This window comes from Emys orbicularis, chromosome 1 (genome assembly GCF_028017835.1).
Source record: "Emys orbicularis isolate rEmyOrb1 chromosome 1, rEmyOrb1.hap1, whole genome shotgun sequence".
In the NCBI taxonomy this organism is placed as follows: domain Eukaryota; kingdom Metazoa; phylum Chordata; order Testudines; family Emydidae; genus Emys; species Emys orbicularis.
In genome coordinates, this window is record NC_088683.1 from 241,981,275 (window position 1) to 242,008,619 (window position 27,345).

General features: G+C 43.1%; 1 protein-coding gene across 1 annotated transcript in view; it reads left to right on the forward strand.

Annotated features, from left to right (window-relative positions):
• DHRSX (dehydrogenase/reductase X-linked) overlaps window positions 1–27,345 on the forward strand; it is a 194,602-nt gene that overhangs the window by 91,964 nt on the left and 75,293 nt on the right. The window contains exon 4 of the mRNA XM_065421112.1: window positions 19,639–19,740. Coding sequence (XP_065277184.1) covers window positions 19,639–19,740 — 102 coding nt within the window. The remainder of the gene's footprint in view (window positions 1–19,638; window positions 19,741–27,345) is intronic.

A 27,345-nucleotide genomic window follows, 5' to 3' on the forward strand; every position in this document is an offset into this window, starting at 1 on the left:
CTGGTTGAGAACCACTGATCTAAATTTAATGCAACGGTATTTCCAAAGAAAAATGATAATATTCTTGGCTGACCTCTTGGGGCAGTGGCTCGTCAAACTGGCCTGTACTTGGAAGGGATCGCATTCTTCCCACTGCTCCAGATGGCAAATTCTGTCACTGTGTTTATTCCAAAGTAAGAACAAGGAAGGCAAGAGGGATGATTAAACATTTTTGTCCACCCACTGGTTGCTGTCTTAGGCTCTCCATTCCCCCCTCGGCTGGCCAAAGATACTCCCTCTGAGATACATCTTTATACCCTGATACAAACTAGCATTGCCTTTGACATAGTTACTGCTCCCCTGACATGGCTACTTATTACCTTGTACATGTTAGTTTGATTAAAACATTTTTATTTTGTTATTCTGACCTTATCTTTTAGGAGGGGTTAGTATGTTTCTCTTATCCTTGGGGAATGTTATCGGAATGTTCTGGTACCACTTGATATCGGGATGTGTTTGCGCAAGTACTTTGTGCTTAGCACTTTTTAGGAATGTGTATTTCTGCAATATCAGCCCTGTTCTTGCCAGATTGTGTGAACAGGTTCTGCCTTATACCAGGCCTCTGCTACGAGGTCTTATGTCTTAGGCTCTTTTTCTATTTCATTTGCTAGCTGCAGTAGCTTCATAAATAAGCAGCTATCTTTCCCACTGCCGACTGACTGTGATGTTCATGCACAGAAATGTGGAATGGCCACACGTATATGCCATGTATGCAGTAAACATGGCATAACCTAATGAAAGAGAGAGGAAGGATGGTCCCATGATTAGGGCACTAGCCCGGGGCTTGGGAGACTGTGATGCAATTATCTGTGCTCCAGCACAGGCTTCCCGTGTAACGTTGGGCAAGTTGCATACTCTCTCTGTGTTTTAGTTCCCCATTTGTAAAACAGGGATGATAGTACTGCCCTACCTCCTAGGGGTGTCTTTTCAGGTTAAATACATAAAGATGCAGTCATGGGGGGCCAAGAGAGATAGCCAGATAGTCTTTTTCCTACTTGGACTGGCTAAGAACATTCTTTTGTCATTGTCTTAGAGAAATAAATGCTCCCTTGGCCAGGGAGAAGGGGAAGGAAATTGAAGACCTCCTTCCTCCCCCATCACAAAAAGTTAGGGTACGTCTACACTTACCTCTGGGTCCAACGGCAGGCAATCGATGTTCTGGGATCGATTTATCGCGTCTTGTCTAGACGCGATAAATCGATCCCGGATCGATCCTGGAAGTGCTCGCCGTCGACGCCGGTACTCCAGCTCGGCGAGAGGAGTACGCGGCATCGACGGGGGAGCCTGCCTGCAGCGTCTGGACCCGCGGTAAGTTCGGACTAAGGTACTTCGAATTCAGCTACGTTATTAACGTAGCTGAATTTGCGTACCTTAGTCCGAAGTGGGGGGGTAGTGTGGACCAGGCCTTAGATTCCAGATCTTCTAGGTTACAGTAATTAGGTTGGATGTTTGTGTATCAGTTCCACAGTACTTCTGCTTACTAGACTGGAATGAAGGGCATTCCGAGTATAGCAACATGTATGTATATCTGTGGCTTAGTTAATGGGGAGGAAGCTAGAACTAGGTTAAAATGTTTTATGGTTGCAACACTGTTCTGTCTTTTTATGTACAATAACCTCTTAAGGAAGAGGGAGAGAGAGTAGATAGCCCCTTTTCTGCTTTAAAGTAAGGTACAAATGCGTGGAGAAGCTTGATTTTTTTTCTGTGCGATTCAGTTATATAAGAAACATAACACATATCCAGAAAGACCAGACCTCTTTCTGGTTTTACACCCTCTGTATGGAATTATTCTTTTTTAACCTTGTGAACTTTTTAATGCAGTATCTAAAATCTGCTGTTTAACAACCTAGAGGTCCCCGCGTTCCTACCCCAAATGATATATTCTTGTTTCTAATGTGTTATAGTTGTGAGGCTATTCCCAATATTTCCAACCAGGAAAAAATATATATTGTTGATGAAGTAATCACCTGGCATATTTTTTCTTGAATAGGAAACACTTTCCTAAGACACATTTGTTCAGGTATGGCAGTGTTTTGCACTGACATGTCTTTCTACTCTCAAAAGGTAATTTAAAGGGAAAATAGTCTCTTTGTGTGTCTTGTCAGTGTCAAATCGGGCACAGAAATATTGAACATACTGTACATCCCTTAAGATATCCTTGCCTAGAGTGAAAAAATATTGACTTTTAATCGTTTGTTTAAAAATGATTTGACCTCCATAAGAGAATTTTTGATCTTTGAAGTATTAAGTATAACCATAACCAACCTACTTCTATTAGCTCAGAGATCACAGAACTCCAAGGTGTTTTGCTGGTGATACAGAGGTGTATTACAATAATATCTATACACAAAGAAGATTGCTCTTATCCTGTGGTGTTGAAAGGTTAAACAGTTGCACCTTTCTGTATTTCTCCAGTATTGTAAGCTCTTTCCAGGAGATGTAGCCAATGGGAAAACTATCTTGCCATCATATAATGGATTTCTTATCTTAAAACTGAACACCATCTTGAAGGTGTAAGTGTGAGATTTAGACACAACGTTGACTACAGGTCTTATTAAGAGTGAATTATTGTAGCTCTCCAACCTTATTTCCTGTATTTGTCTCTGTAGAGAAACCTCTGTTCAGCATACTAGAAAAGATTTGTTTGGGTGCTCCTTTGAAAAGAATATATTCATGTTTTCAGTTCCGTTACCAGCCAGTTTGTCTTAACTTGTATTAGTCTAAACAAGCAGACCTGCTACATTTAAGGATATAATTTTGTGTGGTTTTAAAAAATCAAGAACATGGGGCAATGAATTACACCTACAAGAGGATCTATCTAATTCACACTTCAGTAAAGCCTCCTTCTTTGTAGTAACATCCAAGACAAGAGAATAGAAGCATCATCAGTGGCAACAATGGAATTTATATGGCCAAGCCTTGAGAAATGTGTGAGCACTGTGACGTCACTAGCATTGACCCCATTCCTGCATCTGGCAATCCATAAAGCTCACTAATCTGCATGGGAGCTCCCTCATCTAAAGGAAGTTCTGATGTGCTAATATAGTGAATACTACAGCTAAGCTTGTAATTAAGTTGTCCATTGTAAACTCCCGTTTGCACACATCCATAATTTTCTGAAAAATTCACCTTTTTAGCTAACTTCCCCTCTTCAGTCTCTGTCCAAAAGTGAATGCTTCTGGGAAGTTTGGGCCCTTTCTTTTTGAGTTAGGTGGGGTGCCCCTTCTCAAAAAAGGTATATTGGAATTAGAAAAGGTTCAGAAAAGGGAAACAAAAATGATTAGGAGTATGGAACAGGTTCCATATGAGGAGAGATTAATAAGACTGGGACTCTTCAGCTTGCAAAAGAGATTATTAAGGGGGGATATGAGAGGTCTGTAAAATCATGACAGAGAAATTAAATAAGGAAGTGTTATTTACTCCTTTTCATAACACAAGAACTAGGGGTCACCAAATGAAATTAATAGGCAGAAGGTTTAAAACAAACAAAAGGAAGTATTTTTTTCACACAACGCATCGTCAACCTTGGAACTCTTTGCCAGAGGATATTGTGAAGGCCAAGACTATAACAGGGTTCAAAAAAGAACTAAAGTTCCTTCAGGATAGGTCCATCAATGGCTATTAGCCAGGATGAGCAGGGATGGTATCCCTAGCCTCTGTTTGTCAGAAGCTGGGAATGGGTGACAGGGGATGGATCATTAGATGATTACCTGTTCTGTTCATTCCCTCTGGGGCACCTGGTAATGGCCACTGTCGGAAGACAGGATGCTGGGCTAGGTGGACCTTTGGACTGACCCAGTATGGCCATTCTTATGTTTTTTATGAAGGAGATCACTTTATTTTTTTTAAAAAACCCTAACACTTTTTGCGGGAGGAAGGGACTATGGAGCAGGGATACAAAAAAGATGGCTGAAGTTGAAACCTGGTATGTAAATTGCCTTAATTGGAGACTAGAGGCTTTGCTAGCTTTGCAGAAAAAGTGGATTTGATTTAGTAAGTGCATGCATACTTGCAAACGGCACATTGTGCATACAGAAAACACAAATTCTGTAAGTCTTAGGGGTGAACACTTTGAGAAGAGCTGGGTGCATAATTTGGAGTATGTGCACAATTTGGAGTATGTGCACTTTTCATAAAAGGTTCTGAAGTCCTGATTGTTACTTTTTAAACTGGGCCCTCTTGCTCTCTGCCCAGCTCTCTTGTTTCTGCACATATCTCTGTTTTTTAGAAATCTTGATCAATAGAATATGTATATGATTCAAAGGGTAAGTCTATACTTGAGCTGTAGGTGTAATTTCCAGCATGTGTAGACATACTTGCACTAACTCTGATCGAGCTAGCATGCTAAAATTAGAAGTGCCAGCGGCAAGACCAGCTAGCCGCCCTGAGTATGTGCCTATGATTTCAGACAGGATCATGCTAGGGCAGCTAGCCCACCTGTTTCTTGTGGCACTGCAGCTAAACTATTTGTAGCATGCTAGCTCAATCAGAGCTAGTGCAGGTATGTCTGTCCCCGCTGCAAATTACATCTACAGGGCCAGTGTCGACATATCTAAAATGTCTTAGCTTTTGGCCTTTGCACCCAGAATGCACTGCAAATTGCAACTCTAGAGTTGGGAAATTTAAAAGAGATGATAGAGGTTGTGGTTTGCAAAGTTTGAGCTAGAACCTCACCTTATATCATTGGGCTGAGCACCATTGACTCACTGAACTTCAGCAATTTACACCGTTTTAGGATTTGGCCCTGTGTCTGGGTATGCTTGACTGTTATTTGGTCAATCTGGTTTTGTGTCAGTCCTAGCTAACTGTGAAGTATATTTTCATTTTGTCCTGCTTCTGCCCTGCTGATTTTTACCATCTTTAATAATATATACCTGTGCTGGATGCTGATTTTTCCATTCAACCTCTCAAGGGGTAAAGATAAGCTTTAGTTTCCCCACAGGTTTTTAAAACTTTTAGCACATTGTTGGAGAAACCTATAATCACTTTAAATGTTTGATGGGAAGGAACAAAAGAGAATTTCTCATACCTTATTTATCTTCAATTTACAAGAACCTGTTTTTTTAAGGTACCGTACTTAGTTTGAATTTTATGCAGCCATGAGAACAAACTAACAAGAATCAGCAGGGATCACTATTTCTTTTCTTTTGTATTGTATTTGATGGCAAATACCTGTGCATTGCTTGGACAAAGTTTTGCATATAAGTGAAATTCACTCCTCTATTAGGGGGAAGAGGCACTACAAGGACAATGCACCACTTATGCCCCACATTAAGCTCTATTTTGCAGACATAAGTGGAATGTAAGTGATGCATAGAGTAGGTCTTGTGCTGGCCCTCTGCACAGGGGGATGGAATGTCAACTGTGGAGGGGATAAAAAACAATTTGCAGCTTGCTAATTATAGGAATGAAATGTGTCCATATTCACTGTTTCAAAAACCCATTCACCTGTGTCAAGTAGGAAAACTTCCTCAGCTAATAGGGGCAAGGAGATTCCAAGCAGTTTCTTTCTTTCAACAAGAGATTCCCTTTTGATAGAGGAATCCTCAGCTGCTTCATTAGAGCACCTGTAAGTTCCCTTTGTACCATCCCAGTGATGCAAATGGGACTTTTCATGCCAGATCCTTGGTCCAGGTTGTTTCTAACCCTTTTGGTTGTGGAGAAAATTTTCCAAATGTGAACTGATGCATAGCTACCTTCCTGAGGCCTGGTCTACACTACGAGTTTAGGTCGACTTTAGCTGCGTTAAATCGACTTAAGCCTGGACACGTTTACACTACAAAGCCCTTTCTTTCGACTTAAAGGGCCCTTTAAACCGGTTTCTTTACACCACCTCGACGAGGGGATTAGCGATAAAATCGGCCTTAGGGGGGTCGGAATTGGGTTAGTGTGGACGGAATTCGACATTATTGGCCTCCGGGAGCTATCCCACAGTGCTTCATTGTGACCGCTCTGGACAGCACTCTCATCTCAGATGCACTGGCCAGGTAGACAGGAAAAGCCCCGCGAACGTTTGAATTTCATTTCCTGTTTGCTCAGCATGGAGAGCACAGGTGACCACGCAGAGCTCATCAGCACAGGTAACCGTGATGGAGTCCCAGTCCCAGTCCCAGGATCGCAAAAGAGCTCCAGCCTGGACCGAACGGGAGGTACGGGATCTGATCGCCATCTGGGGAGATGAAGCAGTGCTGGCCGAACTCCGAAACAGTAAAAGAAATGGCAAAACATTAGAAAAGATCTCCAAGGCCATGAAGGACAGAGGCCATAACAGGGACGCACAGCAGTGCCGCGTGAAAATTAAGGAGCTAAGGCAAGCCTACCACAAAGCCAGAGACGCAAACGGAAGGTCCGGGGCTGAGCCGAAAACATGCCGCTACTATGAGGAGCTGCATGCCATTCTAGGGGGTGCAGCCACCAGTAGCCCAAGCGTGTGCTATCAGTCCCTCGCTGGAAACAGGGAAGCGGGTTCGGCGGACGAGGAAGATGAGGATGGAGAGAACATCATAGATAGCTCACAGCAGCAAGGAAGCGGAGAAACCAGTTTCCCCAACAGCCAGGATATGTTTGTCACCCTGGACCTGGAACCAGTAACCCCCGAACTCACCCAAGACCCTGTGGGCACACAGGGGACCTCTGGTGAGTGTACCTTTGTAAATATTACACATGGTTTAAAAACAAGCGTGTTTAATGATTAATGATTAATTTGCCCTGGCAATCGCGGCCAGTACAGCTACTGGAAAAGTCTGTTAACGTGTATGGGGATGGAGCGGAAATCCTCCAGGGACATCTCCAGAAAGCTCTCCTTCATGTACTCCCAAAGCCTTTGCAAAAGGTTTCTGGGGAGGGCTGCCTTATCCCGTCCGCCATGGTAGGACACTTTACCACGCCAGGCCAGTAGCACGTAGTCTGGAATCATTGCATAACAAAGCATGGCAGCGTATGGTCCCGGTGTTTGCTGGCATGCAGACAACATCCATTCCTTATCGCTCTTTGTTATCCTCAGGAGAGTGATATCATTCACGGTCACCTGGTTGAAATGGGGCCATTTTATTAAGGGGACATTCAGAGGTGCCCCTTCCTGCTCTGCTGAACAGAAATATTCCCCGCTGTTAACCACGCGGTGGGGGGGAGGGGTGAAGTGACCATCCCAGAGAATTGGGTGTGTGGGGGAGGGGAGTTAGGGGAGGTGTGTGGGGGAGGGGAGGGGAGTTAGTTGGGTTTGTGCTGCATGTTAAACCTGAAACCGTTTTAAACCATCCCCACTTGTTAACAAGGTTAAAAAAGCCAAAAGACTGTGTCTTATCATGGCTGCCTGCAAGCTGAAATCTGTGGCCTGGCACTGCGTGAGTGATCTCTCACACCAAACCGGCAGGCCCTCAATATAAGAGGAAAAATGCGACCTTGTAACGAAAGCACATGTGCTGTGTGATGTGAACAGCAAAATCTAACGTGAAAGAGTGTACCCATTGTTCTCAAAAATGTATCTTTTTTAAACAACTCTCCCTTCTCCTCCACCAGCTGCAAATGTTTCACCTTCACAGAGGCTAGTGAATATTCGAAGAAGGAAGCGAAGGACGCGTGACGAAATGTTCACTGAACTACAGACTGCCTCCAACGCTGACAGAGCACAGCAGAATGCGTGGAGGCAGTCAATGACTGATTTTAAAAAAGCCCAATATGAGCGAGAGGAGAGGTGGCGGGCTGAAGAGGAGAAGTCGCGTGCTCAAGAGGAGAAGTTGCGTGCTGAAACGCGGGCTGAAGAGCAGAAGTGGCGTCAACTTGTACTCATAAAGCAAGAGTCGATGCTCCGGCTGCTGGAGCATCAAAGTGATATGCTCCTGCGTATGGTTGAGCTGCAGGAAAGGCAGCAGGAGCAGAGACCGCCCCTACAGCCCCTCTGTAACCACCAGCCCTCCTCCCCAAGTCCCATTGCCTCCTCACCCAGACGCCCAAGAACACGGTGGGGGGGCCTCCGGCCACCCAATCACTCCACCCTAGATGATTTCCACAGCAATAAGTTTTAAAGTTTTAAAGTGCAGTGTGTCCTTTTCCTTCCCTCCTCCCCCACCCATCCCGGGCTACCTTTGCAATTATCGCCCTAGTTGTGTGCTGCTTCCCTCCTCCCCCACCCATCCCGGGCTACCTTTGCAATTATCCCCCTAGTTGTGTGCTGAATTAATAAAGAATGCATGAATGTGAAGTAACAATGACTTTATTGCCTCTGCAAGTGGTGCTTGAAGAGGGGAGGGGAGGGGAGGTTGGGGTGCTTGGTTTACAGGGTAGTAGAGTTAACCGGGTGGGTGGGGGGGCTGCGATTTCATCAAGGAGAAACAAACAGAAGTTTCACACCGTAGCCTGGCCAGTCACAAAACTAGTTTTCAAAGCCTCTCTGATGTGCACCGCGCCCTGCTGTGCTGCTCTAACCGACCTGGTGTCTGGCTGCGCGTAATCAGCGGCCAGGCGATTTGCCTCTACCTCCCACCCCGCCATAAATGTCTCCCCCTTACTCTCACAGATATTGTGGAGCGCACAGCAAGCAGCAATAACAATGGGGATATTCTTTTCGCTGAGGTCACAGCGAGTCAGTAAGCTGCGCCAGCGCGCTTTTAAACGCCCAAATACACATTCCACCACCATTCGGCACTTGCTCAGCCTGTAGTTGAACAGGTCCTGACTCCTGTCCAGGCTGCCTGTGTATGGCTTCATGAGCCATGGCATTAAGGGATAGGCTGGGTCCCCAAGGATCACGATAGGCATTTCAACATCCCCAATGGTTATTTTCTGGTCCGGGAAGAAAGTCCCTTCCTCCAGCTTTCGAAACAGAAGAGAGTGCCTGAAGACGCGAGCATCATGTACCCTTCCCGGCCAGCCCACGTTGATGTCGGTGAAACGTCCCTTGTGATCCACCAGGGCTTGCAGCAGCATTGAAAAGTACCCCTTGCGGTTTATGTACTCGGTGGCTTGGTGCGCCGGTGCCAAGATAGGGATATGGGTTCCGTCTATGGCCCCACCACAGTTTGGGAATCCCATTGCAGCAAAGCCATCCACTATGTCCTGCACGTTTCCCAGAGTCACTACCCTTGATATCACCAGGTCTCTCATTGCCCTGGCAACTTGGATCACAGCAGCCCCCACAGTAGATTTGCCCACTCCAAATTGATTCCCGACTGACCGGTAGCTGTCTGGCGTTGCAAGCTTCCACAGGGCTATAACCACTCGCTTCTCAACTGTGAGGGCTGCTCTCATCCTGGTATTCTGGCGCTTCAGGGCAGGGGAAAGCAAGTCACAAAGTTCCATGAAAGTGCCCTTACGCATGCGAAAGTTTCGCAGCCACTGGGCATCGTCCCAGACCTGCAACACGATGTGGTCCCACCAGTCGGTGCTTGTTTCCCGGGCCCAGAATCGGCGTTCCATGGCATGAACCTGCCCCAGTAACACCATGATTTCCACATTGCTGGGGCCTGTGCCTTGTGAGAGGTCTAGGTCCATGTCAATTTCCTCATCACTATCGTCGCCGCGCTGCAATCGCCTCCTCCTCGGCTGGTCCCGGTTTTGCTTTGGCATGTCCAGGCTCTGCATATACTCCAGGACGATGCGCGTGGTGTTCATAGTGCTCATAATTGCCGCGGTGATCTGAGCGGGATCCATGATGCCAGTGATAGCTATGGCGTCTGGTCTGAAAAAAGGCGCAAAACTAGTATCTAAAGACCAGGGGAAGAAGGGAGGGAGGGAGGGAGGGGCGAGTGACGGCATGGCGTACAGGTACAGGGAATTAAAATCAAGAAAGGTGGCTGTGCATCAGGGAGAAATACAAACAACTGTCACACAGAATGCCCGCCCCCCAGAGATTGAACTCCTAAGCCTGGGTTTAGCGGGCCGTTGATTTGACGGAGGGAGGGGGGAAGGAAATGAATACAGAACAAATCTATTTTTTACATCTTAAGACGACAGTGCAGCATGATTGATAGCCCTCGGCATTTTCTGGGTGCTTGGTAGCAATGTAACCCTACGTGTGCCAGCCACATGTCTGCCAGCACCCAGATCGCCCTCTGCCTTTTCTGGGTGCTTAGCAGACAATACTTGGCAGAAAATAGTATACTACGACTGGTAGCCATCATCGTCCAACGAGGACGGTTAAAGGCAAGGGGTTGCTGCTGTGTAGCAATATATGCTGTACAGTAGCCAGAAGGATCGGTAAAGGCGCTCAGGCTACAATAATCTACGAGCATTTCAGGCAACCTGTAAATTTGTCCGACGAGGACGGTTACCAGTCGTAATAAACCATCTACTGCCAAAAGGCAAGGGGCTGGTGCAATGCAGCCCTACGGCTGCCAGCCCCACAGCTACCAGCATCCCGATCGCCGATGAAGGCTACCACTCATGCTGCACCGTCTACCGCCAAAAGGCAGTAAGCTGCTGCTGCTGTTTAGCAATGCAGTCCCACGTTTGCCGGCACCCGGAAGACATATGGTGACGGTGAGCTGAGCTGAGCGGGCTCCATGCTTGGCGTGGTATGTTGTCTGCACAGGTAACCCAGGTAAAAAGGCGCGAATCTATTGTCTGCCGTTGCTGTGACGGCGGGGGAGGGGCCTGACGCAATGTACCCAGAACCCTCCGCGGCACTGCTTTGCATCATTCGGGCATTGCGATCTCAACCCATAATTCCAATGGGCGCCGGAGACTCCGGGAACTGTGGGATAGGTACCCATAGGTACCCATAGTGCAATGCGCCGGAAGTCGACGCTAGCCTCGGTACTGTGGACGCGGTCCGCCGACTTCATGCACTTAGAGCATTTTATGTGGGGACACACACAATCGGCTGCATAAAACCGGTTTCTATAAAACCGGCTTCTATAAATCCGACCTAATTTTGTAGTGTAGACAAGCCCTGAGTCTTCTAACAGGCAACTCCGGTGCCCCTGCTCCTGCACCTACTTTTGCCAAACCACATCTGCAGAGTGAAACTGTTAAGTCTCTGGTCATTTTCACTCTGGTGCCATTCAGAATCCTGTGGACAGCTGCAAATTTGACAAAGCCTTGTCAATTTCACCCTAAAGCTATAGAAAAGTCAGAAGCAGATCCTAAAGACACCCAGGAAAGAGGGGGACCCCCCAAAACCAGTCTGGGGAAGGGGCAGAGCTACAGAAAATCTCCTCCTAGTAAGCAAGAGTCTGTCAGGATAGCAGAGACCTCCCGCACCTTTCACTGCAGCAGGGACCTGAGTATAAGGAAAGCAGTGGACATACCCATCAACCAGGAGGCTCTGGAATGTGGGGAGGGGTCAGAGAGCTCCGGCTTTCCAGCAGCCATAGGAGTGAGCTTCAGATGTAACAGACATCTAATACTCATAGGCTGTTCTAACTAATCAGGGAAAAACTCCCTCCCTAGAGGAACCCTTCTCCATTGCAGGCAGCTGAGGCAAGACTTCTTACCCAGCTTTCTCACCTGGGACTGCCCCTGGACCTTGCAGGAATCATCCCTTCCTCTCATTTTTTGTATCTGCCTCTGGCGAGTAGGTTTAGGCCTCTGGTTAGATGGTGGCTGCTCGGTTTTTCAAGCCCTGTCCATATTGCGCCTCAAACATATGCAAATATCATACAGCAAGGCAGTGTATTTACATGTGTTTATGAAACACATGTGTACTGTACCTGTAATGTATACATTTTGGGGGGGGGGGAGCTTGTTTCAAATAACACACAAATTGTGGTATAAATAGATTGAGGCAATCATGCTTGAGTAGTCTCAGCCTTTATCTGAACTACTTTTTGCACCACCATTCTGTGATATGTGCTCTGGAAAGGTGACTGAACTGTGAATCAGTCTGGAGAGTCTGTTATAATGATGTACTATTTTGGCAGTAAGTGGAGCAGTTGCTAGTGATGGAAGTTGAAAGCAGAGCTCTTATTCTAAATTTTGCTTATTTGAGGACCAAGTGTTGCAGTAGAACTGGCTGAATTTGACACACAAGAGGGTCAGTGGACTATGACATTTAATTCTGTTACACTCCTTTTTTTATATATAAATATACTCACCAAGAAGGTTAAGTTATAGGAAGTGAAAATGGGTAAGTCAAGCTGCACTTTTTAAAAAAAAAAAATCCTTTCAGTTTTAGCCTTTTTATTTTTGTTAAAGTAACTCCTGAAACGTAAATCCTGAGATTTTTTTTCTCCTTCCCTCTTAGTACAATAAGTCAAAGCTATGTAGTTAAGAAATGGCACTATAAACTGCTTTTTCAATTGTTTCTTTTGAACAGGCAATGTTCAAACAGTTCTGGAAAAATGCATGTGCAAATAATTATCCACCAAGAATTTCTAAATACAGTATTCCTTAAACACCCCCCACAAAAGTCATATTGCAATGAATAGGCTGGAGAATGCCACTATTACTGATCTTAACCAAGGACTTACAGTATACTGTCTTGGAAAGTTCACAATTTCTACTTGCACTTTGGCACCCATGTTATGACACCACAAGGGTGCACTTTGAGATTTGGTGCATTTGGATTTTCTTCTCTTTTTTTGAACATTACAGAAACCTGTTTAAACAGAGAGTTGATCTGTACAAGGATCAACTTTGGTTAGCTATATTTGTTAATGATCTGTAAAAGGGGGGAAAGCAAAGAGTTTCCTTAGGACCATTTAGCTTGAGGTGGGGGAAGTTCAAAGCTCTTTGCCTCCCATATAACATCCAAGTGTACTGGATAGAAGTTTGGAGGTGGGTGTGCCACAGATACAGGTGAGATTGTGCTTGCCAGGTTTGTGATGACCATTCTGTCTCCAGCAATGTACATTTTGCAGTTCGTTGTTAGTCATTTTGTTTGATTTTTATGTACAGAAGATTTAAAGCAGACATTGTTATGATGTTGAGGTACAGCCAGTACCTGCTTAAGCAAAATGCAACAATAGAATAAATATATGTTAAAAAACTTGTCACATTGGGCAAAGCAGCAATATCGATAATATCAAACATGCATGTCTGGGTGTGAATAAGCACAGAATGAATCCTGGTCATCTTTTTTCTCCATTACACTCCATTTGTATGTAATTAGCTAATAACTTTCTGAGTATTGAGTTAGGTGTCCCCAGATTACAGCAAAGTAATAGTCAAATCTTTTTTTTTTTTTCATTCTGTGTGAATATTTTAGCTAGCATCTGACAAAGATGTAATTGCTTTGCTTTTAGTGAAGGTATTACCTAGATCAGAGTGTCAGACATACCCATACAGAGGAAAGAAATACAGGCACATGTGTCATTCTAGAAGTGAATGTCTGTGTGTGAAAGAATAGTAGAAGGAACTGCTGAATGGAATAGTGTTAGAAATGATTATGATGATTCAGCAGCATTAGCTGCTAGTGTTCCTCTTCCTAAATTCCAAATCCTACGTTCTTGCTCTGTTTTTGTTTGAGAATTTGAAAGCCACATGCAAAGCCAAGGACTGATTAGTTTTAAAGACCTATTATGCTAATAAACTTAGAACATAAACAAAATTACACTTGTTAACAATTCTGGGGACATGAATGATTTGAGGCCTAATGGACTGGTAAGCTGAAAATGTTAAAAATAATTTTTGCCTAATATTGGAATCAGCTTTAATTTGGAGGAGTATTGACTTTGTTTGTATTCCATCAAAGCTAATGTTTGCTTTCTTTCCCCAGACCTACTATACATGAAAAACTTCATGAGCTGTTGTTTCTCTTTATATTGGTCAAGTAACAAAGCTATTGCAAAGTTAAGGCTTAACTACGCAGTGGGGTGAGCGCACTGACATGCACAAGACTCATGACTGCAGGTTAAGGGCTTCTCTACACGGACCAATAAATGCGCATCACATTAGTGCACTTTAGAAAATACAACTCCTTTAGAGCGCATTACCCCACTGTGTAGAGAAGCCCTTAATCTGCAGTCATTTGTCTCGTCTCTATTGCTAAATGTTGGGTTTGGTTAAAGGGTAGTTAAAAAAATATATATGTGGGTGGTAAATTTGACTATACTTAAAACTGTTATAATCTGGCAGTATCATTTAGATTCTTAATATGCAATTCTTTAATCTAGTACTCAGGCTAAAAGAACAAACCATAGGAGAAAGGAGATCTGGTTTCTATTCTCTGCTCTGCTACTGATGCACTGCAAGACCATGGGCAAGTCACTTAGGGCCATATTCAGACATTCTCATGTGGAGTAGCACCTTAATCTCCAAAAAGTTCCATTTATTTCAGTAGAACTACTATCAGAGTAAGGTACTGCTACACGTGAGTAAGAGTGTCAGCTTCTGGCCCTTAATCTCTCTGCTTTATGAGCAAACTAAGATTAGTGTTCCGTACTTTGTGAGGGTTAGTTTATTCATTTTTGTGACCTGTGTTGAGATCTTTTGACGGAAGGAATTTTAAAATGACGAAGTTACAAAATATCATTATACATTTGCCAAGAAGTGAGCCTGAAGCAAGAAAACAATATTAGTAGTATTGTGGTAATGCCCAGAGGCCCCATTCATGGATCAGAGCCCCATTGTGTTAAATACTTTGTCATTGTCATTATGAATGACTATGAAGTGCCGCTATGAATGGCCGTGAATAGTCATTGGGCCAGGGAAAAAGAGTGAGAATGGCTCTATAGCTTGGTGGTTAGTTCACTTTCCGAGAATGTGGAAGACCCAAAATCAAGTTCCTGCTCCAATGACTATTTAATATTTTATAAAAAGCGAAACAGCCTCAGTAGGAGAGACTGAGGAAAAACCTATGCCAGAATACTCCAAAGCCCAGTGGTTAGCAGATTCACCTTTCTCCTCATTAGTTAAGAGGGGGAAATTGAACACCCACATCCCAGGTGGGTACCCTACCCACTGGGCTAAAGGCTACAAGGATGATGATCAGGGCCGGTGCTACCATTAAGGCAAAGTAGGTGGTTGCCTAGGGCGCCAAGATTTGGGGGTGCCAAAAAGCGGTGCCTTTTTTTTTTTTTTTTTTTTTACAGCATTCCTATGTCCCCTCCCCAAGCGCGCGGTCGCCGCTCCACTTCTCCCGCCTCCCAGGCTTGCAGCGCCAATCAGCTGTTTGGCGCCGCAAGCCTGGGAGGGGAGGAGAATTAGAGCAGGGGCGCCGTGCTAGGGGAGGAGGAGGAGCAGAGGTGAGCTGGGATGGGGAGCTGCCGCACGGCTCCCTGGGGCGGGGAGCTGCCGCCGGGGGGGCACCTCAGGGCGGGGGGGGGGAGCTGCCACAGGACTGGGGGGGGGGCGCAAGCTGGAAGTTTCGCCTAGGGCGCGAAACTTCCTTGCACCGGCCCTGATGATGATGTTCTTTCTTCCCCACCGCCCTCAAGCTATTTTGTGAATCTAGTTCCCCTTTGCTTTTGTTAAAATTTTGAATTGGGTCAAAATGAAATGTTTTGTTTCAACATTTCAGAACCGTTGCGATTTCTCAGTCTAGTCGAAACGTTCAATGAACTCAATAGTTTTTGGTGTATAGTTTATTCACCAAAAAAATGTTGCTCAGCTCTAGTCACGAGTGCTTTGTGTCTATTGTTATATTGTATTAAAAGGAACTCCTCCTTTCATGGTGCATTCCTCTCCCATGGAAGAGGTGACCATTCTTTTCCTAATTCTCTTCTATTGGGGGGCTAGAGCCGATTGGAGAAATAAAAAGCTATGGTAGATTCAGAGTATTTTTTGATATTTCTGTTTGCACCCATAAAGGAAAGATCGAGATGGTAGTCAATACTGTTCAGAGTTATAACTGTGCATTATTAGTTACTAAGCAACAGGACACAACAGGTAGTAACTACCTGGGAGATTACAGCATTGCTCATGTGGCTTTATACAGCAAGAAGGCCAAAGAAGGAATGGCTGTATCCACTTTCAGTGTGCAGTAATCCCCTAGAAACATGTTGTCTGTTGTCTCATTGCCACTTGCAAATGCAGTATACAAATAAAAGCAAGGAAAGCCGCCAGATCTAACCATATATAGAGTGTTATTGACAGTAGTCCGACATAATTGACAACCAATTGGAAACTTCATTTGTGTCTGACTTTCTAAAGCAGTTTCAAACTGGAAAACTATTCTGCTGTAATGAATTTGAATAAGTGTTATTACTGTTTTTTATGTGGATTGCTGGAGTTCCTAGAGGCCCCAATCAGGGGTTAGGGCTTAGCTGTAATGCACTCTGTACACACAATCATACCCCAAAGAACTCACAGTCTATCTTTTGACCATATAAAACATGTGGATTAGATGAATAAGTGGGGAAGGGAACAATGAGGTAACAGTTGTTATCTCCTAAAAGATAAGGTCAGGATAACAGTAAGTAATAAAGTATCCTCGTAGCGTCTACCGTGTGCTATTACTGTGTTTTGTCAACAATAAATCTGGCCTGGCGCCTTTGCACCTTAGTGGATCTTGTCGTCATTGGGCAGTTCGTTTGAGGTCTGCTGTGCTGTCTGTCTGCGCAGAGCTGGAACAGCACACAGAGAGAACACACACACACACACACACAACTGAACATCTAACCAAACTGGTGACCCACATGTACAAGATAATAACTAAACACACGCACGCAGCCGAACATCTAACCACAACGGTAAAGCTGAGTATGTTACAGTACAATAAATAGTAATCTCAAATCACCAAGTGGCTAGCCTAATAGTCCTGTGTCATTGGCACAAATTGTCGTTTTATGTGTAAGAAACCAAAAGAGAGAAGAAACAGCATATACTCTAGAGAGTGTAGTTGAACCCCCCTCTCCATGTTTGTCAGTCTACATTTTTAAAATGGCATGCAATTTTCATAGCTCTTCTAAAGGGAGCCTGCAAAAAAGGGAGGTTGCACTTTTTTCTTTTGCCTCCTTTTGATGTATAAAAAACATCTGAAAGTTTTGCTTTAAAAATAAAATGAATAAATAAATAAAAGTTTGATGGGTGAGCAGCAAGGGGGGAGCAGAGTTATTAGTTTTTCACATAAGACATCCAGGTCTCGTCTGCCCTGTAATATTCTAGACAAGAGAACTAGTGACATCAAAAAAGTCAAGAGAGTGGGAGTTGAACAACTGAAAGGGGAAGCAATTTTTAATCAGACTGTCTAAAACACATGGGAGGATTTTGGTTCTTTTGTGTTTGAATGTTTATTCATTTTGTTGATAACTATTTAATTACTGATTAACAGTGGATAAAAGACATTTTTGTTAAAGATTCAACTCTCTTTCAATTAAGGTATGATATTTCACAATAAATATGCTCTGAACAATTCAACAGATACCCTAGCAAAACAAGGGAAGACCATACTTGACATTCCTGATATTTGGAAGGTGAAAAACCAAGAACTTGAAAAACAAAAGCTGAAAGAAAATGAAAGAAGGGGAAAAACCTAAACAAATACTTTGCCTCGGTTTTGAATGAGTCTAATGAAGAACTTAGAGGTAGTGGTAGTGTGGCTATGGGTAATAAGGATATGGAGGTAGAAATTATCACAGGCGAGGTAGAAGTTAAGCTCAAACAGTTTAAAGGGACTAAATCAAGGGGCCTGGACAATCTCCATCCAATAACATTAAAGGAACTGGCACATGAAATTGCAAGTCCAATAGCAAGGAATCTGTAAACTCGGGGGTCGTACCTTTTGACAAGAGAATTGCTGATAGTTCCTAATTTTAAGAAAAGGAAAACAAGTGATCCAGGAAACTACAGGCCTGTTAGTTTGATTTCAGTTGTATGCAAAGTCTTGGAACAAATTTTGAAAGAGAAAGTAGTTCAGTACATAGAGGTAAATAGTGAGTCGGATAAAATACAACATGGTTTTACAAAAGGTAGATCTTGCCAGACCAACCTGATCTCCTTCTTTGAGAAGATAACTTATTTTTTTAGACAAAGGAAACACAGTAGATCTAATCTACCTAGATTTCAGTAAGGCATTTGATACAGTTTCACATGGGAAATTATTAGTTAAATTGGAGAAGATGGGGATTAATATGGGAATTGAAAGGTAGATAAGGAACTGGTTAAAGGGGAGACCACAATGAGTCATACTGAAAGGTGAACTGTGAGGCTGGAGGGAGGTTACTAGTGGAGTTCCTCAGGGATCGGTCTTGGGGCCAACCTTATTTAACATTTTTATTACTGACCTTGGCAAAAAAAGTGGGAGTATGCTAAAACTTTTTGCAGATGACACAAAGGTGGGAGGTATTGCCAATATGGAGTAGGATCAGAATATCATAACAAGAAGATCTGGATGACCTTGTAAACTGGAGTAATACAAATGGGATGAAATTTAATAGTGTAAAGTGCAAGGTCATGCATTTGGGGACTAACAACAAGATTTTTTGCTATAAGCTGGGGATTTATCAGTTGGAAGTGACCGGGGTAGGAGAAAGACCTGTGTATATTTGGTTGATCATAGAATGACTATGAACAGTCAATATAATGCGGCCGAGAAAAAGCCTAATGCTGTCCCAGGATGCATGAGGTGAGGTATTTCCATTAGAGACAGGGAAGTGTTAGTACTATTTTACAAGGCACTGGTGAGACCGCATCTGGAATAGTGTGTGCATTGCTGGTCTCCCATGTTTAAGAAAGATGAATTAAAACTGGAACAGGTGCAGAGAAGGCTACTAGGATGACCAAGGAATGGAAAACCTACTTTATGAGAAGAGACTCAAAAAGCTTGGCTTGTTTAGCCTAACCAAAAGAAGGCTGAAGGGAGATACAATTGCTCTCTATAAATACATCAGAGGGATAAATATCAGGGAGGGAGAGGAGTTATTTAAGTTAGGTTCCAATGTTAACACAAGAACAAATGGATATAAAGTGGTCATCAACAAGTTTAGGTTCGAAATTAGGCGAAGGTTTCTCACCATCAAAGGAGTGAAGTCTTCAAAGGGGAGCAGAGGGGGCAAAAAACCTAACTGACTTCAAGACTGAGCTTGATTAGTTTATGGAGGGGATGGTATGATGGGACTGCCTACAATGGCATGTAGCCCATCGGTGACTGCCAGTAGCAAAAATCACCAACGACCAGTGATGGGACACTAGATGGGGAGGGCTCTGAGGTACTACATAGAATTCTTTTCCAGGCATCTGCCTGGTGGGTCTTGCCCACATGCTCAGGGCCTAACTGATCACCATATTTGGGGTCAGGAAGGAATTTCCCCCCAGCTCAGATTGGCAGAGATCCTGGGTTTTTTTTTTTTTGTCTTCCTCTGCAGCACAGGGCATGGGTCACTTGCAGGCTTAAACTAGGGTAAATGATGGATTCTCTGTAACTTGAAGTCTTTAAACCATGATTTGAGGACTTCAGTAACTCAACGAAAGTTTATGAGTCTATTACATGTGTGGGTGGGTGAGGTTCTGTGCACTGCAATGTGCAGGAAGTCAGACTACATGATCACGATGGTCCCTTCTGACCTTAAAGTCTCTGAATCTGAATAAAAGAGAACATTTTTGGCCCTCATACATTATAAAGAATTTTTAAAAGGGCACAGGCCAATTTTATTTTTTTTAATTCCCTTTCTTTGTAGGTCACACTCAAGCATAATGGGTGGGATTGTGATGTATAAATTTGTATTTTGTTTTATTTCACTGTAAACTGACTTCACTGGGTGTTTTTTCTATGTTTCTTTCCAGTGGAGTTTTTACACTGTGATTTGGCTTCAATGAAGTCCATACGGCAATTTGTGCAACAGTTTAGAGCAAAGAATTGTCCACTCCACGTCTTGGTGAATAATGGTGAGTTCTCTTTCACCTTCTCACATGCTTACTGTAAGACTTTGACATATTGGGTTCTTTACAGTGCTTCACATTTCAGATACTTTATTTGAACCAAACAACAAGATAGCAATTGACTCAGTCACTTCTTGCAGCTTTGTCAGCACTTCAGTACATTTTAAGAGATATCTCAGTTTGCCAGCTCTTTTGATTGTATTGCAAGTGTCATGATACTTTTTTTTTTTTTTTTTTTTAATGAAAGCCCAAGCTTCTGGAGTCACGGAATTACAAGAGAATTCCAGCATTCATTTTTTTTAAAGTTTCTAGCCCTCATGGTTGTGGAGAAAAACTAGAAAATGTGACCCTAAAAGTTCAAAAATCCAAAGGCAGATAAAAAACCCAACTTGTGTTTGTTTTTTTGTTTGTTTTAATCTCAAGATTTTTGGGGACTAACTCTTGATGTTTTTGAACATTAGGATTAGCAGTTCTAACTATCTAATGTTTTTATAACCATGGTATTTTCAGGATCCAGCCCAGAAAGAGATTATTTCTTCTGGCATTTTTATTTTAAAAGCCCCCTCTGTACTAAGCACTCTGCTATAAAGGGAACGTTTCATATAAGCTTTTAACTGGAAGCAAATCCTCAACAAACCCATGCCCCCTCCCCACTCACTTGGGGCTGTTGTCTAAGCCCTTCAGTGCTCACACACTGTTTTTTCTTTCCCCCCAATTATTTGCCTGAACCGTCTCTCAATGAAGACACAAGGGAGAAAACCGAGAAATCCGAAAGGACCCACACTGTTTCCTCTTCCCATACAACTGTCCTGCCCTGCTGAGGGCAAAACAAACTAATAATTTCACCTGCATTACATTAGATGATTTGCTACATGCACTGATGCACTATAGGAGCTCTTGATAGTGCAAGCAAACTGTAGCTCACGCAATATTAAAATGAAAATTTAGAGTTTTATTCTATGGAGTTAATGTAAATGTGTGCCAAATCTTAACTCCTTAGCTCTTCTCTTCTGCAAGTGGCCATAAAGACAACCCTCTCCCCCTGCTGGTCATCTACAAGAACAAAATGTTGACCGCAATGGACGGGATTCTTAAAGTGGAATGGATCTTGGTGTTCTTTTAAGAGAAAAAAAAAACGTCTGGATTTCATAGAGTTGTATGCCAGAAGGGGCCATTAGCTCTATTAGATCTATTCAGACCTCTTGATTGAAAGGCTAACTTCCACCCTAGCTGCAGCCTATGCAGTAAAAACAAACACCCATACTGTAACTGTATATTCTTGCTCATCAGAGCAGATAAAAATCATTATAGGCCCAATTTTTCAAATGTAGATGCCTAAAGTTAAGCATTTAAGTAATTATTTAGGCATCTGAATAAAAATGGCCTGATTTTCAGGGGTGTCCAGCTCTCAGTGACATCAGTGGAATTTGTGGATGCTCAGAAATTCTGAATATCAGGCCACTTTTACTCGGATGCTTAAATAATGCACCTAAGTTTGAACATTTGGTCCATAAGCTATGTAATTATTCAACTGATCCGTGGCATATTAATAATAATATCTAGCTCTTCAATAGTGTTTTTCATCAGTAGATCACAAAGCTCGTTACCAAGGAGGTCAGGATCATTATCTCCTTTTTGTAGGTGGGGAAACTGAGTCACAAGGAGGAAAAGTGACTTGCCCAATGTCACTCAACTAACAGCAGTGAAGCTGGGATTAGAATCCAGATCTTCACAGTCATAGTCCAAAGCACACCACTAGGCCACATTGATATCTGAGACAAGGTTGGCAAAGGAACAATGATGGTAGGGAGAGAAGTAAGAAATACATGCTTGATCTTGCAAATACTACTGAGCATATTACTCATAACTTTATGTAGTTCCATTATTGCTTTGATTTGTCCCATTGAGTTATAGGACAACCAAAAGTATGAAACACTACACTTGGTAATATAATTGTGTTTGAAGGATTAGACCCTAAAAGAGTAGCTTTGGGAAGATGATAGCAAGCATCTGATTTTCAGTGCTGTTAATTTTTGCTGTATTAATACATGGGAAACAAGGAGCCTGACTATTACATCAAAGTCCATCATCTTAAAAATGTTATTCTTTGATGGACTTAATAAAAAACGGGATACGACACCAAAGCCTCTAAGTCCAAAATATAAACTTTAAAGAGGCTTGACATACGGTGCCCTGAACTAGTTTACATTTTCATGACCCCCAAGAAAGGCATTTTATTTAATTCTTGCTCAGTTACTGTTGCCCAGATAAATTAGCTCTTTAAGAAAATCCTTTCAGAAGCTGTAATGAAATGGATGGCTTAACTTTGCCTTTTACTAAGGCTATAACAGAATCACAGGAATAATCATCTCCAGAGCCATAGGTTAGCCTCTGACAATCACATGGTGAATCACCAAGCTTCCGCTTCTGGGGGCTTGTTTCCTATTCTCTTCAACATCTGTTTTAGCTCCTGTAAATAATCTGGCATTGGGCTGACATTAAAAGGGAAAGTCGGTAGGTTCCAACACAGTGAGCATCTGATCCTTTGACACCAAGAGAGAGGCTCCCAGTGACCTTGGATTAGTGCTGAGTGCATAATTATGCCCAGAGAGCCATTGAAGCTAATTGATTTTTATTTTCCTTTTTAATTTTGCATTCCAGTGTCTTCACTGAAAATCCATTCAGTGTGATTTATATTGTGTTTAGGGAACATGATTCATTCATAGATTTTAAGGCAATAAGGGACCAATATGTTCCTAGTCTCTGACCTCTCTCCACCCTCAGACGTTGTTGTTCTTCCGCCTCCCATATTCAATCACAAAAATACCAGTCACTAGAACAAGGGCAATGCCGGCTGTAATTCTGCTTTGGACTTGTTCTGATTGGATTACAAAGATGCGTGTTTGCATGTTTTTTGTTAAAATATTTGATTGTCAAAACACAAACATTTTACATGAATATTAGGCAGTTTGGGGAAAATTAATTTTCTCTAAGGAAACTTTGTTAATGTGCAGATCTAAAATAACCCATTTGTGAAATTGTAGAGTTCTCTATATTGTCAGATATTTTTAGTTTAGCATTGAGAGCCTGATCCTGAAAGTTTTCCCTGAGCAAACCGATGTATATATGGGTTGTGGTGCACTTTTAAGTGTCCAATGCAATGCCCATTGGAGATAATGAAAAGACTCCAACTGAGCTTTGCATGAGGGCCATAGGAGGGGCTCAGAGGGCTTTGTATCAGGCCCTAAATGACTTTAATGGGAGTTCTGCACGCAGAGCACTTACCGAGCTAAGTATTATATGATCAAGGACTGTAAAATGGGGAATGAGTAATACTCGTAAATATTGTTATATTTAATGCAAAATAAATTACTTCAGAGTATTACTTAGTTTATTTATTCCATTCTCACAAGGTCTTTAAGTTATTTTAGTTGCTTGAAGTGAAATATTTAACTTTTAAAATATAGATATAGTTTCATTTATTATACATTATTTATATGTACATGATGTAATTGTATGATTATGCAATACATTTATACTGGGTTTGTGTGTGTGTCTATCTGTACACACATACTTAATAAATTATTTACTTTAAATAAAAGTTATTGGGCCAGAGAGACAGTGAGAATGACTCTATAGCTGAGTGGTAAAGACACTCCCCTGAGAGATGGGAGAGTCGGATTCAAGTCCCTAAATATTTACATATTTTATACATATTTTATACAGAGTGATCCACCACAGAAGTCACTGGTTAGGGGACTCATCTGGGAGGGAGAAGACCTTGGTTCAAGTCCCTGCTTCACATCAGGCAGAGGGGGGAATTGAACCTGGATCTCTCACTTCCTGGGTGAGTCCTTTAACTACTGAGCTTTTGGGGGGAGGAGGGGAGCAGCTCCTCTTTCTTTCTTTTTTTTTTTAAACAAGAAAGGGCTGACCTGGCTTGGCTTGGCTGTCTAACTCCAGGAGAGCAGAGAGAGGTACCACCCTAAGGCCTTTGAGGGGTTGGGGCTTAGACCATGCCTCTTTCCTTGGCATTTCCTCATGGCTACTTTAGGTGGATCTTTGTTCAACATGCTGGCTTCTGTGAACCAGAGACAGAGCCACTGGTGGGCCTGGCCCACCCAATTAGCACCTGATTAGCAAATCTGAAAAAAAATGTCAAAGTTGAGCCAGGCTACTGAGGGGTGCAGTCTTTTAATGCAGTTGCTGCTGCCTCAAACTGCTCCGCTCAGCTCCGCTTCCCCATCAACATAGGCTCCAACTCTGCACCCCACCCCCTCAGCTCCAGTTATTGCCTCCCTGTTGGCTGATTGTTTCTTTGCTCCCAAACAACCAGGTTTTGGCCAACCCCTCCCCCCCAGCAGTGGGCAGGAGCAGGGCACACCTCTCCCTATGGGGAGGAAGCAACTGTGTGGCATGGGATGGACTTGGCACCTTTGTCAGTGGAGAACAGAGTGGAGCCTGGGTCAGGGAGCAGGAGCCCATGCACTGGGTCACAACGCCGCTCATTGGCCCAACCACCTCTCCATCACTGACACAGGGGAGGGGCTCCACTGTTACACCACCCGGCTCTGGTTATTGTCTTCCCATTGGCTCACACATCCAATGTGATTATAGCCAACCACCCTCCCCCCATACACACCCCACCCCCATCCCTGCTCATGGGCAGGCTGGGATGCATCACTCCCAATCAGGAGGCAGTAACCAGATCCGGTGGTGTACTGGTGGAGCCCCTTGCAGGCAGCCAGGCCAAATTTAAATGGCATTGAGATGTGGTGCACGGGGTCCTGCTTCTCCCCCCTGGATGTAGGGTCTGCCATGTCAGGTGGAGCCTGGGATTGGGAGCAGGAGCCAATGCCCCAGGTCACAATACTACTCAGATTTGGCTTGGCCACCCCCATCATATCAGCAGGGAAGGGGCTCTGCTGTTATACCACCCAGCCCTCGTTGTTGCCTCCCCACTGACAGCGGTCTGCCCTGACATGCCCTTGGCCGGGTGGGTGGGGCTGGCTGCAGCCAGATATGCAACAATATATAATATAATAATATACAATATCAATGATTTGCTGTGACATCAGACCGTCAGTCATTGCCTATCCACCAGAAGTTGGGGCCCACCTATGTTTCCACTCCTAACTATGTCATGGCTGTGAATCCCATTCTTAGGCACCTGACTCTCCCTATGCATTGTGGGCATGTAACCTGAGCTATGGATTCCATTAGGCTGCAGAGCACCTACAGTAGTGATGCAACGTCGAGCCTACATCTCCTTTCTGGATCTAGCCAAGTCACTTAGGTACTTTAGAAATGTGATCTGCCATTTAGAACTCATCCCATTGCACAGATCTAGTTCAAATTTGATTTATTATACCAAAGCTGGGAGTTTCAAAAGAGCCTAAGGGAATTAGGTACCCAAATCCCATTGAAATGCAGTAGGATTTGACCAATTAACTCCCTTAGGCTCTTTTGGAAATCTCATGCCAAAAGTATAGCCATTCCACAGCAAAATGGGATGAGATAGGGGCAATGAGGGAATCTCATCTATCTCCTTGCTTTAGCTGATTTAAATGAGAACCTGAATACTATCATAACATAATTTGGGGGTTTAATTTAAGGGAGGAAAAGCCTGTTGAAAAAATGTGTGATTTCATTTGGCAAACAAAGGTCAGTCCTTTCATTTCTATGCTTTTTACTTTGCTTCCCAGGCTCCTCTTTGCTATTCCATGCCGCTCATGCTCAGCAGTTGATTTTCAAAGTGAATCAAAAGGAAAGAATTTTTTTTAAAAATGCAAATGGTACATTGCTTAAACAAACAATTTCAGTTTTTAAAAATTATTTGGGCTGGCATATGACAAATGAGCTAATGTGTTTTTTCCCCCTACACTTCCTTTAACATAGCAAAACATCATGTAGCTCAAATAGCCTGTCTACAAAGTCATTAAAAGAGGGATTTGTAATTTTTTTAAAAATCTGATAAAATATTAACAACCTAAAGGTGCATAATAAGTGCAATTTATCATCTAGTCTTACAATTCAGTCTTGGGTATCAACACCACAGTCTTTTCAGGCTGTAAGCTCTTCTTGGGTCTGGGACTGTGTCTTTGTATGTTTGAAAAGCACACAGCACATTATTGGCACTACCACGATATAAATGTTAAATTAATAGTAATCACATGTAGAAGAGGCATGTACGCCTCTACCCCAATATAATGTGACCCGATATAACATGAATTCGGATATAACACGGTAAAGCAGCGCTCTGGGGAGGGGGCAGGGCTGCGCACTCCGGTGGATCAAAGCAAGTTCGATATAACACGGTTTCACCTATAATGCGGTAAGATTGTTTGGCTCCCGAAGACAGCATTATATCGAGGTAGAGGTGTATTAAAAAACTTTAGGAACTGACAGTGACATGGTATGGAAATCTCTAGAGCTGTAAATTGATGGTATTATTTTCCACTTAAGTGATTTTTTTTCCCATACCAAATTGACAGTTGTCTTCCTTCTATGCTACAAATGCTTTTCAATATATATTTAAATACACTTGTTTCTTTATTTTATTCTTTTGCTATGGTGAGTGATTCCACTGATCAGTAAATGTAACAAAGACGTTACAACAACTTTAGTGAAAACAGAGCATCCACACATACCATCAAAGATGATTAGAATACAAATTGCCAGACTTGAGCACAATGAAATACTGTGTGAGACTACCTGAGTGTCTTTTTTGGCACTGGGTTGGAGAGGGAGGGAAATCTACAAGACCTTGAATACATTTCTTGGTAGAATTGGAGGTTGAGAGATTTTAATATATTAGCCCATTGTAGGCAGATCACAAAGCTAATGAATTTCAGGCTGAACACTTTCTAAGACTTTAAAATCAGACAATAATTGTGAACTATTGACCGGTTCAGAAATTCATCATTGCACATTTTGTAGGTGAGTGCAGAAATTTATTTCTTATTATAATATGTAACCCTCTCTAAACCTGCTTGTTTGTGGGGTACGGCTGTATGGTACAATCAAAATTATAGAGACAGATATGTGTATGAGTTATGTATGTGTGCTTGTGTGTAATATACCACATATATATGCATACACACTTAGACTCCGATCCTGCAAACACTTATGCATATGAGTAACTTTATGTAGGTGAGTGGTCTCATGGAGTCAAAAGGACTAATGACTTATGTAATGTTACTCACGTGCTTAAGTAGTTCACAGGATCGAACCTTAAGAAGAAAACTGATATATGATGGGTAGGGGACAAAGGGATTCAATCAAATATACATACAATTTGCATACACCTAAAATTTATTATTAATAGCTAAAGTAAGTTGTAATTTATTATTTATATTATGGTGCCACCGAGCAGCCTGAGTAAAGATCCTGGCCCCATGGTGCTAGGCATAGGCGCCGACTTCCCCTCTGCCCGGTGAGTGCTCGACCCCCACCCCTGACCCGACCCTGCCCTTCCTCTTCCCGACCCTGCGCCACCCTCACCACACCCCCATTCCACCCCTTCCCCAAAGTCCCCACCCCATCCTGCCTTTTCCCACCCCAGCCCTGCCCCCTTTCCACCCCGATTCCACCTCCTTCCCCCAAGTCCCT